At 42.7% G+C, this 15,140-nt stretch overlaps 1 protein-coding gene across 1 annotated transcript in view; it reads right to left on the bottom strand.

The window, feature by feature from the left end:
• ppm1f (protein phosphatase, Mg2+/Mn2+ dependent, 1F) overlaps positions 1-8,984 on the bottom strand; it is a 75,428-nt gene extending 66,444 nt beyond the window's left edge. The window contains exon 1 of the mRNA XM_020527288.2: positions 8,675-8,984. Coding sequence (XP_020382877.2) covers positions 8,675-8,880 — 206 coding nt within the window. The 5' untranslated portion in view covers positions 8,881-8,984. The remainder of the gene's footprint in view (positions 1-8,674) is intronic.
• Positions 8,985-15,140: the final 6,156 nt, after the last annotated feature.

Here is a 15,140-nt window from a genome sequence, read left to right as displayed (position 1 = left end):
AGTAGTAAATCTCTATTTTTTTTAAGAAAGCAAGTTTCTCAAGCTTACCCATTCTTTCATCTTTCTTGAACTGCGCAAATAGGTTTCAATAGGTTAATGTCACAACTCTCCTCTTAACCTAAAAATGTAACATGCCAAATAAAATCTGGTTGCTAAGGCCAGGAGTTTGACTGGAGCTGTAAATGTATTTACAAGATAGATTCTACTTGCTGATTTTTTTTTTAAAAATACGAAGTTGTCCTTTTCATGGATTTCAAATTCATACTGAGAAGGTTGAGAAAACTGAGCAAGAATTGTCAAAATTTCATATGTTTACCCCAATAATAGCTCTGCATCTTCAGAAAACCTTTTTAAACTTAGTAAGATCTAGTGACTGATTGCCTCATATGTACCAAAATCTTAAATTTTAAATACAGCACAATATCATAAAAACAGAGATAACAGTGTGAAGCTGGAGGAACACAGCAGGCCAGGCAGCAGAGGAGCAAGGAAAGGACTTTTCGGGTTGGGACCCTTCTTCAGAAATGCTAAATCATAAAACAGGTAAGCCTTGGCTGACATCCATACCCAAAAATTAAAATGCGTGCCACAACATTGGCACCTTGTTCATCATTTTCTCCTTATAAATTCCTATACTGCTCTTATCTTACCTTTATTATTTTCTTACTACTGTTCACCTTCCCAAGATGTCTACCACCAATACTACTAACAGTTTGCATATTTGTAAATTTTAAGCCTTAGGTTTTTAACCTTCCTAACCTGGAAAACTGATAAAGTTGGGAATGTGCTGCAGTCCAGCCACATCCTCTTGGGAGATTATATACTGACATTATGGTTCAGAACAAGACCAATGGGAAATGATTATTGTCCAGACTCCTACATAGCCAATACAATCAGTGTTGGAGGCTTTCAGTTGGCTAATTTTTCCAATTTTAAAGTCTCCTTTTTAACAGCATCTCTTCTCTATTTTCGCAATTGCATTTGACCTTATATTCACCAATCCCAGGTTACCATTTTTGGTTGGGACAAAGGGTATGACAGTGTCTCTAACTGCTAAAACCTTATGCTGAAGTTTCCTGCCGATGCCCCTCCACCCAATTTTTCTTTAGGTCTCCTTTATTGGATCACGTTTCATGCTGCATGACTCTTTGGTCCAAACTGTCCATACAGACTTCACATCCCAATCTGACCTAGTCCCATTTGCCAGCATTTGGCCCATATCCCTCCAAGGCCTCCCTAATATACCCATCCAGATGCCTTTTACAGGCTGTAATTGTACCCACATCCACCCCCCCCCCCCCCCCCCCCAAGTCCTTTTCAAAAGGTTGCTCCCTCTCACTTTAAACATATGCCCTCTAGCTTTAGACTCCCCCATACTGGGGAAAAGACTTTGGCTATTCACCCTATCCATGCCCCTCATGATTTTATAAACTTCTATAAGGTTACCCCTCAGTCTCTGCTCCAGGGAAAAGAGCCCCAGCCTATTCAGCCTCTCCCTACAACTCCCCCCAGTCCCATCAACATCCTTGTAAATCATTTCTGCACCCTCTAGACCTTAACATCTTTACTTTAGAAGGGCGACCAGAATTGTACATGGCATTCTAAAAGTGGCCTCACCAATAGAACATCAGACATAGAACATTACAGCGCAGTACAGGCCCTTCGGCCCTTGATGTTGCGCCGACCTGTGAAACCAATCTGAAGCCCTTCTAACCTAAACTATTCCATTATCATCCATGTGTTTATCCAATGACCATTTAAATGCCCTTAAAAAGTTGGCGAGTCTACTACTTTTGCAGGCAGGGCATTTCACGCCCTTACTACTCTCTGAGTAAAGAACCTACCTCTGACATCTGTCCTATATCTATCACCCCTCAATTTAAAGCTATGTCCCCTCGTGCTAGCCATCACCATCCGAGGAAAAAGGCTCCCACTGTCCACCCTATCTAATCCTCTGATCATCTTGTTTGTCTGTATTAAGTCACCTCTTAACCTTCTTCTCTCTAACGAAAACAGCCTCAAGTCCCTCAGCCTTTCCTCATAAGCCCTTCCGTCCATACCAGGCAACATCCTGGTAAATCTCCTCTGCACCCTTTCCAATGCTTCCACATCCTTCCTATAATGCGGTGACCAGAACTGTACGCAATACTCCAAGTGCGGCCGCACCAGAGTTTTGTACAGCTGCAACATGACCTCATGGCTCCGAAACTCAATCCCGCTACCAATAAAACCTAACACACCTTACGCCTTCTTAACAACGCTAACAACCTGGGTGGCAACTTTCAGTGATCTATGCACATGGACACGGAGATCTCTCTGCTCATCCACACTACAAGAATCTTACCATTAGCCCAGTACTCTGTATTCCTGTCACTCCTTCCAAAGTGAATCACCTCACACTTTTCCGCATTAAACTCCATTTGCCACCTCTCAGCCCAGCTCTGCAGCTTATCTATGTCCCTCTGTAACCTGCAACATCCTTCTGCACTATCCACAACTCCACTGACTTTGGTGTCATCCGCAAATTTACTTACCCAACCTTCTACGCCCTCATCCAGGTCATTTATAAAAATGACCAACAGCAGTGGCCCCAAAACAGATCCTGGAGGTACACCACTAGTAACTGAACTCCAGGATGAACATTTCCCATCAACCACCACCCTCTGTCTTCTTACAGCTAGCCAATTTCTGATCCAAACTGCTAAATCACCCTCAATCCCATGCCCCTGTATTTTCTGCAATAGCCTACCATGAACCTTATCAAAACGCTTTACTGAAATCCATATACACCACGTCAACCGCTCTACCCTCATGCACCCGTTTGGTCACCTTCTCAAAGAACTCAATAAGGTTTGTGAGGCACGACCTACCCTTCACAAAACCGTGTTGACTATCCCTAATCAAATTATTCCTTTCGAGATGATTATAAATCCTATCTCTTCTAATCCTTTCCAACACTTTACCCACAACCGAAGTAAGGCTCACTGGTCTATAATTACCAGGGTTGTCTTTACTCCCCTTCTTGAACAAGGGGACAACATTTGCTCATCTCCAGTCTTCTGGCACTATTCTTGTAGACAATGACGACATAAAGATCAAAGCCAAAGGCTCTGCAATCTCCTCTCTAGCTTCCCAGAGAATCCTAGGATAAATCCCATCCGGCCCAGGGGACTTATCTATTTTCACACTTTCCAGAATTGCTAACACCTCCTCCTTATGAACCTCAATCCTGTCTAGTCTAACCTGTATCTCAGTATTCTCCTCGACAACATTGTCAGTATTCACACAGGAAAAAGACAAAAAATATTCATTTAGCGCCTCTCCTATCTCTTTGGACTCCACACACACAACTTCCCACTACTATCCTTGACTGGCCCTAATCTTACTCTAGTCATTCTTTTATTCCTGACATACCTATAGAAAGCTTTAGGGTTTTCCTTGATCCTACCTGCTAAAGACTTCTCATGTCCCCTCCTGGCTCTTCTTAGCTCTCTCTTTAGGTCCTTCCTGGCTAACTTGTAACTCTCAAGCACCCTAACTGAGCCTTCACGCCTCATCCCTACATAAGCCTCCTTCTTCCTCTTGACAAGAGATTCAACTTCTTTAGTAAACCATGGTTCCCTTGCTCGACCACTTCCTCCCTGCCTGACAGGTACATACTCCTCAAGGACACGCAATAGCTGTTCCTCGAACAAGCTCCACATTTCAATTGTGCCCAGCCCCTGCAGTTTCCTTCTCCATCCTATGCATCCTAAATCTTGCCTAATCGCCTCATAATTGCCTTTCCCCCAGCTATAACTCTTTGCCTGCGGTATATACCTATCCCTTTCCATTGCTAAAGTAAACGTGAACAAATTGTGGTCACTATGACCAAAGTGCTCACCTACCTCCAAATCTAACACCTGGCCTGTTTCATTACCCAGTACCAAATCCAATGTGGCCTCGCCTCTTGTTGGCCTATCTACATACTGTCAGGAAACCCTCCTGCACACATTGGACAAAAACTGACCCATCTACCCTGTTACTTTCACTCCTATCCAGAATCATCTTTGCAATCTTTTCCTCTACATCTCTGGAACTTTTCGGAGGCCTATAGAAAACTCCCAACAGGGTGACCTCTCCTTTCCTTTTCTAACCTCAGCGCATACTACCTCAGTAGACAAGTTCTCATCAAACGTCCTTTCTGCCACCGTAATACTGTCCTTGACTAACAATGCCACACCTCCCCCTCTTTTACCACCTTCCCTGATCTTACTGAAACATCTAAACCCCGGAACCTGCAACAACCATTCCTGTCCCTGCTCTATCCATATCTCTGAAATGGCCACAACATCGAAGTCCCAGGTACCAACCCATGCTGTATGTTCACCCACCTTATTCCGGATGCTCCTGGCATTGAAGTAGACACAATTCAAACCACCTTCCTGCCCACCAGTACGCTCCTGCGACCTTGAAACCTTATTCGTGATGTCATTCAATGTTCTGATCAATAAAGGCAAGCGTACCAAGTACCTTCTTCACCACCCTGTCTACCAGCAACTCCACTTTCAAGGAACAATGCACCTGCACCACTAGTCTTTGGTTGGCAACACACCCCAGGACCCTACCATTAACTGTACAAGTCCTGCCTTGATTTTTCCTTACCAAAATGAACACCTTAATCCAGCTAATATCTCCTCCTTTGGTTTATCGTTGATTGTGCTCTACAGCACGTGTGTGTTAAGTGCTTTCACTAATGCTGATTGTTGTAACATTGAAATTGTGTCCAGGAAAAGTGTTTTCCTCTTCTGCTAAAGTTACCATTCACTACAACTCCATCAAAATAAAGCAACAGTTAAATACTGCTTCAATATTTCAGAAGTTTTTTTGAACACTTTTCCCCCCTGCATCCAGTCAACTTGAAAGAGCTGCTTAAGTTAGGATGTAGTGTCCTACTCTTAAATGTTCCTTTCAGGGGCCCAATGTCAAACATTTGACAACTAAGAAGCACTGAGGCACCTAATCTGAACTTTTTGTTTCTAATTTCTCAACAAAAGATTGTAGACAAACAATTTACAGTAGAATGTTTAGAGTCAAGGGTAACAAACCATGCACAACTTGGACATTTTGCAGGATGTAGTTAACTATTTACAGATATATAAACAAAGCACTAACTGAAAAATATATACAGCCTTTCCACTCTCCCCTTTGTCTAGGATAACGGTACAGACAAAATACCAAATTGTGGCAACATTGAGATAAGTGGAAAGTGCTGGATAATAATAAAAAAAAACAAAAAAAAAAAAATCAACCCTTCATCTCAAGACGCAGCATAGGAGGAGGACATTCTGCCATCCGTGTCTGTTTAGGACAGCTATCCAATTAGTTCCACTCCCCTGCATTTCCCATAGTCCTGGATTTTCTCTACAAATACTTTCGTAATTTTCTTTGGCGTTATACTATAGAATCTGTTTCCACCATCATCTCAGACAGCGCAATAGGGTTACGTCACAACCTAGCAACCATATTAAATCTGTCTCCCGTGGTTGCAGATCCTTTTGCCATTGGAAACAATTTCACCTTATTGACTAGTTATGAACACTACCAGCAAATCTCCTCTTCACCTTCTTTGCTGTAGGGTGAATAATGCCAACCTCTCCATTCCAGTCATTGTAAAAAAAATAAGAACAGAAATAGGCTGTTCAGTCCCTTGAGCCTGCTCCACCTTTCAAAAGGATCATGGCTGATCTGACATTCCTCATATCCACTTTCCTGCTTTTGCCTGTAATCCTCAATTCCCCTATCGATCAAGAGTCTTTTTCAACCTAAAACATAAGGTCTCTGCCCCCACAGGTGTGACAAGGAATTCCAAAGACTCAACCTTCTAAGAAATTCCTCCTCATGTCAGTCTTAAGTTGGCACCCCTTTATTCTGAGACTATGCCCTCTGGTTTTCATTCTTATAAATGAATTTCATCTGCACCCGATCATTGTTTCGGGTGCTGTGTATGTGCAGCATTTCCTTTCTTGCAAGGTTGAAGTGCACTCTAAATAGCTACTGTCACAGTTCAAGCAAGGCTATGCAGTGGTTTCAAAAAGAAAACATACAGGAAATGATGGGGACCCTCTTTCTTGCAGAATGTTCGGACTAATCAATTTTCATGCAATTCAGTCATGACTGAGCGGTTGGATTTAAGAACACAAGACATAAAAGTACAAGCAAACCATTTGGCCCCTCAAGCCTAATGCACTAGTCAATAAGATCATAGCTGCTCCGATTATGGCTTTAACTTCACTTGGCTGTCTACCCCTTGTAGATCTAACATCTATCTAACTCAGTCTTGAATATATTCAATAATCCATCTTCTACTAATTAACAACTCTTGAGAAAAGGAATTCCTCCTTACCCATTTTATCAGTTCTACTGCTAAACGACCGATTTCCACAAAACTCGTTACACGCTAATGCTATGATTAATCTACGGCAAAGATGTAGATCTAAGAATCTCTCAGAAGGATCCAATAAATTCAGAGATAGAACTAGTTGACTTTTTAGAAAAAGTTGTAGATTTGGTTACAATGCTGTACATTTTCTCAGTTGCTGTGGTACAATTTGTCAAAACTGTCAAAGTGTGAACAGAGCAGGTTGTTACATGTGGATTAGCCCCAATGAAATGGGCTGAACAATGGCTCAGTGGTTAGCACTGTTGCATACCGCAGCAGGGACTGCAGTTCAATTCTGGCCTTGAACATAGAACAGTACAGCACAGCACAGGCCCTTCGGCCCACGATGTTTTGCCGACCTATTACCCTACTAAGATCAATCTACCCTGCATACCTTACATTTTACTATCCTCCATGGTGCCTATCCAAGAGTCACTTGGAAGTCTCTAAAGTATCTGACTCCACTACTACTGCTGGCAGCACATTCCACACACCCACCACTATTTAGGTTCTTCACACATCTCCCCTATACCTTCCTCCAATCACCTTAAAATTATGCCCCCTCATAATAGTCAATTCCACCCTGGGAAAAAGTCTCTGACTATCCACTATCTATGCCTCTCATCCTTCTTCGTTCCAATGAAAAAAGTCCTAGCTCCTTCAACCTTTCCTCATAAGGCCTGTCCTCCAGTCCAGGCAGCATCCTGGTAAATCTCCTCTGCACCTTCTCTAAAGCTTCCAAATCTTTCCGATAATGAGGCAGCCAGAACTGAACACGATATTCCAAGTGTGGTCTAACCAGAGTTTTATAGAGCTGCAGCATAACCTCACAGCTCAAACTCAATTCCCCTGCCAACAAAAGCCAACACACAATATGCCTTCTTTACAATCCTATCAACTTGGGTAGCAACTTTGAGGGATCTATAGACGTGGACCCCAAGATCCCTCTGTTCCTCCACAGTACCAAGAATCCTGCCATTAACCCTATATTCTGCATTCAAATTTGACATTCCAAAATGAATCACTTCACACTTTGCTGTGTTGAATTCCACCTGCCACTTCTTTGCCCAGCTCTGCATCCTGTCAATGTCCCATTGCAATCTACAACAACCCTCCACATTATCCACAACTCCACCAACCTTCATGTCATCAGCAAACTTACTAACCTACCCTTCCACTTCCTCATCCAAGTCATTTATAAAATTGTCATTTATAAAAAGTCATTTATTGAGCAGCTGTCTACATGGAATTTGCACATTCTCCCCATCTCTGTGCAGGTTTCCTCCCAAAGTCCAAAGATCTGCAGGCTAGGTGGATTGGCCATGTGAAATTCAGGGTTGCAGCGATGGAGTGGGGGTAAACTTCTCTTTGGAGGGTCACTGTGGACTCATTGAGCTGAACGGCCTGCTTCCACACTGTAGGGATTCTATGATTCTTAAGAGCCTTTTAAGAAATGTAAAAGTCTTGTGTTTACATATTCACTTACAGAATATCAACCAAGAAAGGAGAATTATGTGACAGTATCAATGTTGCATTACTGTAGCCTGGTGAAGGTATACACCGAGTACCCACTTGACTGTTATTAACTGCTTGCATGCTAGCTTTACATTTCATGTAATGAAGACCACCAGATCCCTCTATCATAGCTTTCCAGTTCCTCCAATTAAACAAAATTCTGCTTTTCTAGTCTTCCTATCAAAGTGGACAACCTAATTTCCCCCACATTGTACTGTACCTACCAATATTTTGCTTTTGGACTTATTGAAATATACCGTTCTGCATTATTTCATATCAATCGTTGTATCGACGGCAAATCTGTCCCTTCACTCGTGAAGAATGTGGGACATAAATAGTTGATTTCCCAGCAACTGATTCCACTAGATAAAACTTGCCAACCTGAAAGTGACCTTTTTATCTAGATTCTAGTTGTTGGATAGCCAATCCTGTATCAACGCTAATATATTATCGCCCTTTTACAGCGTATTCTTATCTCGTGTAGTAACTTAGATGGCACTCGTTGAATTTTCTCCGGAAATCCAAATAGCTGCTTTCCATCCGCCCGCTTATTTAATCCTCAAATAACTAACAATTAAATCTGTCAAATATTTGAAGCATTCTACGCAGTTTTTGGTTGTGCAACCTTAACGTAAATCTGACGGTGGCAGCTCAGTGAATTGCACCCCTGCTGCTTATCGGGGAATGGGGCTACAAATACAGGTGAAGGCCGATCCCACTCCCAACCCGTGCCCTCACCTGTCCCGCAATAGCTTCAGCCCCATTTCGACGCACTCCCCCTCCAACTCCTCCCAGCTCAGCACCGGGCTCTGCAAACGCACGGGTAACGAATCCTCGGGGCCTAGGGGAGTCGGGTACTCCTGCACGAAGGAGTCCAGGACCCGCTGCACCATCTTCACCTCCGGTACTGCCGCGGCCCCACTCTTTTCAGGCGCAGCTGTCATGGCTACTTCATCCCCGGGCGCTGGTTGCGCCGGTTTAAAGCGACAGCTCTCGTGCCTCCAACTGTCAGCCACCCGCTGGCAGCCGGACTGCGCATATGCGCCAGACTCCCGACCCCAGTTTTTAAACGCATGCGCTGGGTAACAGGAACACGGGCGTCCCAACCTCTTCTGGCCCTCCCCTCACAACACACTCCAAGAACGCATGCGCTCTGTTTACCGCGACCACGCTTCCAGTTTCGTCTCCCTCCTCCCATCCTCGATCGTTACTGGAGCCCCGCCTCACCTAACGCATGCGCTCAGGTCACTGGAATCTCGCCCCGCCCACCACCACGAACGCATGCGTTTTGTGTACTAGGCAGCAACGTCGACATTTTCGGCAATTGTTATGAGCCTACGATCTGATAAATCACTTTTCTTGCACATTTTGTAAGTAACCAAGTCTTGTGACACATTGTTAGCGTCCCTACCTCTGAGCCAAGCGGCGCAGTTTCAAGTCTCACCAGCTCTGGGGGTGCTGTAATAACATGTGAACATGTTGTTTAGGGGAAAATTATGAGTTCGACCTCACCATCACTGCAGCAACTTGTTGTACACCACCCCTATATAAATTTGTCCCTGCCGCACCGAACAAATAGTGATGGCACGGTAATCTGGAAGCAGCACTTAAAGAAGGGTCAGTGGACTCGAAAAGTTAACTCTGCTTTCTCCTCATAGAGGTTACCTGACCTGCTGAGTTTCTCCAGCAATTTCTGTTAATGTTTTGGGCAGAAGGGTTCAAACCCCACCATGCTAGATGGTGAAATTTGAATTCAATAAAAATCTGGAATAAAAAAAAGTTAGTCTAATGATGACTATGCTGCCAAAGTTCACTGGTTCTTCAGGGAAGGTAATCTGCCATCCTTACCTGGTCTAGCCACACGTGACTCCAGACCTATAGCAATGTAAACTCTTACAAAAACAGAAATTGCTGGCAAAACTCCTAGGGCCAGGCAGCATCTACGGGGAGAAAGCGAAGTTAACGTTTCAAGAGCACTGACTTCATCAGACAATTGCAACGAGTGATATTTTTACTGAAGATGAGGTGGGTTGGGGGCAGGGGGAGGAGGTGACCAGATTGCGCCGAGAGAGAGATGAAAGGGGTAGACAGACAAGGCGATTATTAATAGTAGGCCAGGGCAGAAAAGAATCTGAATAAATGATAATGAGAGCAAGAGTAAGAGAGAATAGGCTGGTTTTGCTGAAAGCTACCCATGTCGTGATAGTACCAGGATGTAGGGATGGGTAAAAAAAACATGGAAGGACTGAATCAGGCTCTAAAGTTATTGAACTCAATGTTACAGACGACTGAACAGTTCTAGAGGCTGCAGGGATTCTAAGTGAAAGATGAGATGCTGTTCTTCAAGCTTCTCCTGCTGCTGGCTGGAATACTGCAGCAGGCTGCAATGGAAATGTTGATGTAGGAACATGGAGGTGTGTTGAAGTTGCAGGCAACTGGAAGCTTGGGGTCATTTTTACTTACAGAATGTAGGTTGTCTGCAAGTGGTCACCTAGTCAGCGTTTTGTCTCCTCAATGTACAGGAGACCACATTGTGAATAGAGAATACAATAATCTAGATGAGATATCACATTACACCAGGTTATAGTCCAACAGGTTTATTTGAAAACACAAGCTTTTGGAGCCTCGTTCTTAACACCTGAAGAAGGAGCGAGGCTTCGTAAGCTTGTATTTTCAAATAAACTTGTCGGACTATAACCTGGTATCGTGTGATTTCTGACCTTATCCATCCCAGTCCAACCCTGGCACCTCCACATTACAGTAATCTAGATTGAATGATTAACTTTTAACTGTCCCCTGGGCAAATTGGGATGGGCAATAATTGCTGGCCTGCCAGTAATGCCCATAACCATGAACAAAAAATAAACCCTCTGGAAGGATCCTACAGCTGTAGTCACTTTGTTTAGTTGAAATAAACCTCCAAAAAGGCAGCATTCCTCCACTGCTCCTTCTCAGCAATGGCAGCACCCACCTCTCCTGGTGGGACTGCTGTCCTTCCAAGGCATTGGGACACACTTGCCATTCTGAATTAGATGCCCGGCTTGGAGACAGCCTCTTAATTAGGCAGCATCCTGCGGGTTGAGACCTTGAAGTGCTCCTGATTCATCCACAACGACAGAAGACTGCACCTGTAAAAGTTACTCATCTAGTCCCACTCCCCTGCTCTTTCCCTTTAACCATGCAAATTCCAGTTAGTTATCAAATTTCTTTTCAAAAGCCACAGTAGCTCACCAAGGTATTAAGGAAACTAAAGGAATGTTAGCCTTTATTGCAAGAGGATTTGAGTATAGGAATAGTGAAGTCTTGCTTCAATCATATAGGAGCTTGATTAAACTGCACCAGGAGTAGTGTGTACAGTTTTGATCACCCTATCTCAGGAAAGATATTATTGTCACAGAGGGAATGCAACTAAGAATCAGCAGATTTGTTCTGGGGATGTCAGAACTGTCCCATCAAGTGGGCAAATTGGACCTGTCTTCTCAAGAGTTTCAAAGAATGAATCTAGTTGACACTTAAAAAATACTGAAAGGGATAGTCAGGGTACATGCAGGTAAGATGTGTCTCCAGTTAAGGGGATTAGAACTTAGGGACACAATTTAAAAGTAAGGGGGATGCCATTTACAACTCAGATGAGAAATTTTATTTTTACTCTGATGGTGTCGAAGTTTGGAATTCTTTACCCCAAAAGGACTGTGGAAGCTTAGTCTTTGTCTACATTTAAGGTAGAAATTGATAAGATTTCTGATTACCAATGGCATAAAGAGTTATGGGGATGGGTTGAGTAAAAGGTATTAAGTGTTTGGACAGCTATGATTGTACTAAACGACAGAGCAAGCTCAACAGGCTGAATGGGGTACACGTGTTCCTATATTCCACCACATTAGCAGGTATTGCATTCTAGACCTTAATCACACAGTGCATAAACAGTTGTTCTTCATGTTGCCTCTGCCTCTTTTGACATTCATGTTAAGTCAGTGTCCTTTGGTTCTTTATGTTTCTACTAACGGGAACAGTTTCTACCTCGTTATTCTGTCTGTACCCTTATTGCTTTTGAATATCAAAGCTTCTCTAGACTTCCTGAAAGGGCACATCCATCAAACCGTGTAACTGAAGAAAATCTTATTAAAGCATGAATATCTAATATTTCTGTTTGAGGTGAAATTCCTAAGTTTGTAAAGTTTAGCTTCTAAATAGTTTCCTTTACAAATAATAAAACATTCTAGATACTGAGCCCCATTCTACAGTACTGAATAGTACATAAAAGATATTTATAAGATGAAGAAAGATTCTAGCAAACTATCGAGCTGGCTCCACATGTATGGAAAATGTATAAGTACCCCTCATTAATCTTTTTTTGTTCAGGTACTTATCCAACTTCTCTAGCTTTCTGCCAGATCCCATTGCTTCCTGTATATTCAACATCTCCTCCAACAACACTTTCAACCTTCTTTGAAATTATGGGCTGCTTCCTCTTAGATAAATTGCATATTAGAGATTTCTTATGTTGTTTAGGATTCTGAGGGACCTTGCTATGCTAAAGCTATTTATCAGTGACCCCATGCTATGCTTGATGGCAACTGGCAAGAACTGATCTGTACTATTGGGGCTCCACAGGTCAACAAATGTTCTCAGCAGAAATGGAGAACTGCTGGCTTTCTGCAACAGCAGTGGGCTCAGCATTGGGAATACCTCTTCAAACACAAGGACATCACAAAAAAACGGCAGTCTCAAGATGGTTACACACTGAACAAAACTGGCTATTTATGTATCAACAGATGGATGACATTCCCACAAAAGGTGTAATGGAGTTGCTGATGTAGAATCTAAACACCATCAAATGTAAAGCAAGAAGAACCTGAAATTGAAGAAACAAAGTCACAATGGCTATTTGCAACACAGAAACTGAAAGACAAGGATATACTGAACAGTTTTCAGCTGACCCTTTCCAACAGAGTCAAAGTACGAATGGATCACTGATCTGGTGTGGAAATTGGCTGATCAATGAAAGCTGGTGAAGGGCAAGAGGGATGAGGAAAAGAACACTAAGAAGCACAGAAAAGTGAATGAAGGCGTGAAGGAGAGCTAAAAGGGCAGCACAGTGATTCAGTGGTTAGCACTGCTACCTAACTGTGCCAGGGACCCAGGTTCGATTCTAGCCTTGGGTGACTATCTGTGTGGAGTTTGCACATTCTCCCTGTGTCTGCGTGGGTTTCCTCCCACACTCCAGAGATGTGCAGGTTACGTGGATTGGCCAAGCTAAATTGCCCGTATTGTCCACGGATGTGTAGGCTAGGTGGATTAGGAGGTGCAGGGTTGAAGGGATGGAGTGGGATGCTCTTTGGAGGGTCGGTGTGGACTTGTTGGGCCGAATGACCTGTTTCCACACTGTAGGGATTCAATGAAAAGAGCAGAGTTACAAGTCAGCAAGACACAAACAGTAAATCAGAACAACTCCATCACAGATTGTATGTGAACTGCCAGGTATAAGAAGTAACATCAGCAATGTCTACTCAAACTCCTGGGCATCATATGGAGAGGTAACGTCAGCAACGAAGGACTGCTACTGAGGATTGGTCAGAGGCACCTGTGGGACGTTGCATCAAAGACTCCACTTTGACCAGCAGGAGACGTATTTCAACTCTAAGATGTATGCCCTGCCAAAGTGAAAGTAGAATAGACACTGAGATGGGAAAAGAACATGGGGCTGGCCCAAGTAAGATGTAAGCTGGAGGACAGCAACTGGGTTGAAGCAAAACAGATTGTGATAGACTTGTGAAGTGGTCAAGTCGTGTTACAATTAACCTACATGGGACCAGAGGAATTAAATCATGTACATAAATTAGAAAATGAGAGTTAGAAAATTATCCCTTCATTTTCTATATCCTGTAATTTCTCAACTTTACAAGAATGAGAATCGCTATAATTGAAACATAAAGTTGAGAGGGCTTTTGACAGGGAACGTGCTGAGAGATTGTTTCCCTGAATGGAGAGTCTAGGACAAGAGTGCACAGTAACAGAGTAAAAAATCAATCATTTATGACTGAGATAAAGTGAAATTTCTTCACTCAAAGTATTGTGAATCTGTGGAATTCTCCATCCCAGAGGGCCTTTCAGTTTATAGTTTACTCAGTTGTTGAACTTATCCAATTCTAAGATTAATAGGTGTTTGGATTCTAGGGAATCAAAGAATACAAAAACTTATAGGAAGGCGAATTTAAGTTAAAAATCAGCCATGATCTTGCTGAATGATGCCACAGGGTTGAGGGGCCATGTGACTTTCTGTTGCTTCTTTTTCTTAGGTTTGTCTTTGTGTAAATGACTCCAGTCTCATGCTTTCCTTGTAACTCATATGCCTCAAATTAGTTGCATTACCCCAGATACTCTTTAATATATTAATACCTTATTACATGGTGATAAGAATTGCACAAATATTTGTGATGGGACCAAATCATCTGCACAAATTCCCAATCACCTTCTGCTCTATTCTTTTGATTATCCAGCTCAAAATACTATTGTTTTACGGCAATGTTATACACTCCTATCCCAAAGTTCTTTTACCTTAAAGTAAGGGTTTCCTGAATGTTCTGTGAAATTAGTCATGGGATGTCTTTTAAGTTTTCCCTACAGGTTTCCCACCTACAGCCAGTCATATCGACAGGCTAGCAGTTTATTGGGTAAGAAAGCAGCCAGTAGGAGATGCTGATGGATGAGTTGGAGAAGGGTGGTGAGTGAACACAGAAATCATGCCACAGGGCATGAAATGAGAGATCACTGTGGGGGTGTTATTCTGTGACTGTGGGTGTAAGGGAGTTTGGAGATCATAGGGAAAAGTAGCATCAGAGATGGTGGAGATAAGGGGAGTGAAGATCACAGGGTTAAAAAGAGTCAGAGAACATAGGAGTAGTAGATTAGGACTTCGAAGGAGTAGGGGGAGTTAGACATCGTAGGAAGAGTTGAAGCTTGTGGGAGTATGGAACACTGCAAACAATGAACGCTCTGCAACAAGGTGTATCAAATTTATATTTTAAACATTTTTTTTTAGAAACCATCAATGATATACAACTAGATTGAACTGGCAAACCCTTCAGCCGCTTTAAGCTTAATTTGGGAAAGGTCTGTAAATTCTTGAAATTTTTCACTGTACAAGCAGTTACAAGTTCAAATATGTGCTTTAGAGTCAAAGCCTGCATGTATTTTATGAGTT

The sequence above is a fragment of the Rhincodon typus genome, chromosome 24 (assembly GCF_021869965.1).
Source record: "Rhincodon typus isolate 14 chromosome 24, sRhiTyp1.1, whole genome shotgun sequence".
In the NCBI taxonomy this organism is placed as follows: Eukaryota; Metazoa; Chordata; class Chondrichthyes; order Orectolobiformes; family Rhincodontidae; genus Rhincodon; species Rhincodon typus.
The sequence above is the reverse complement of the archived record's forward strand: the minus strand, read 5'-3'. Positions and strand labels throughout refer to the sequence as shown.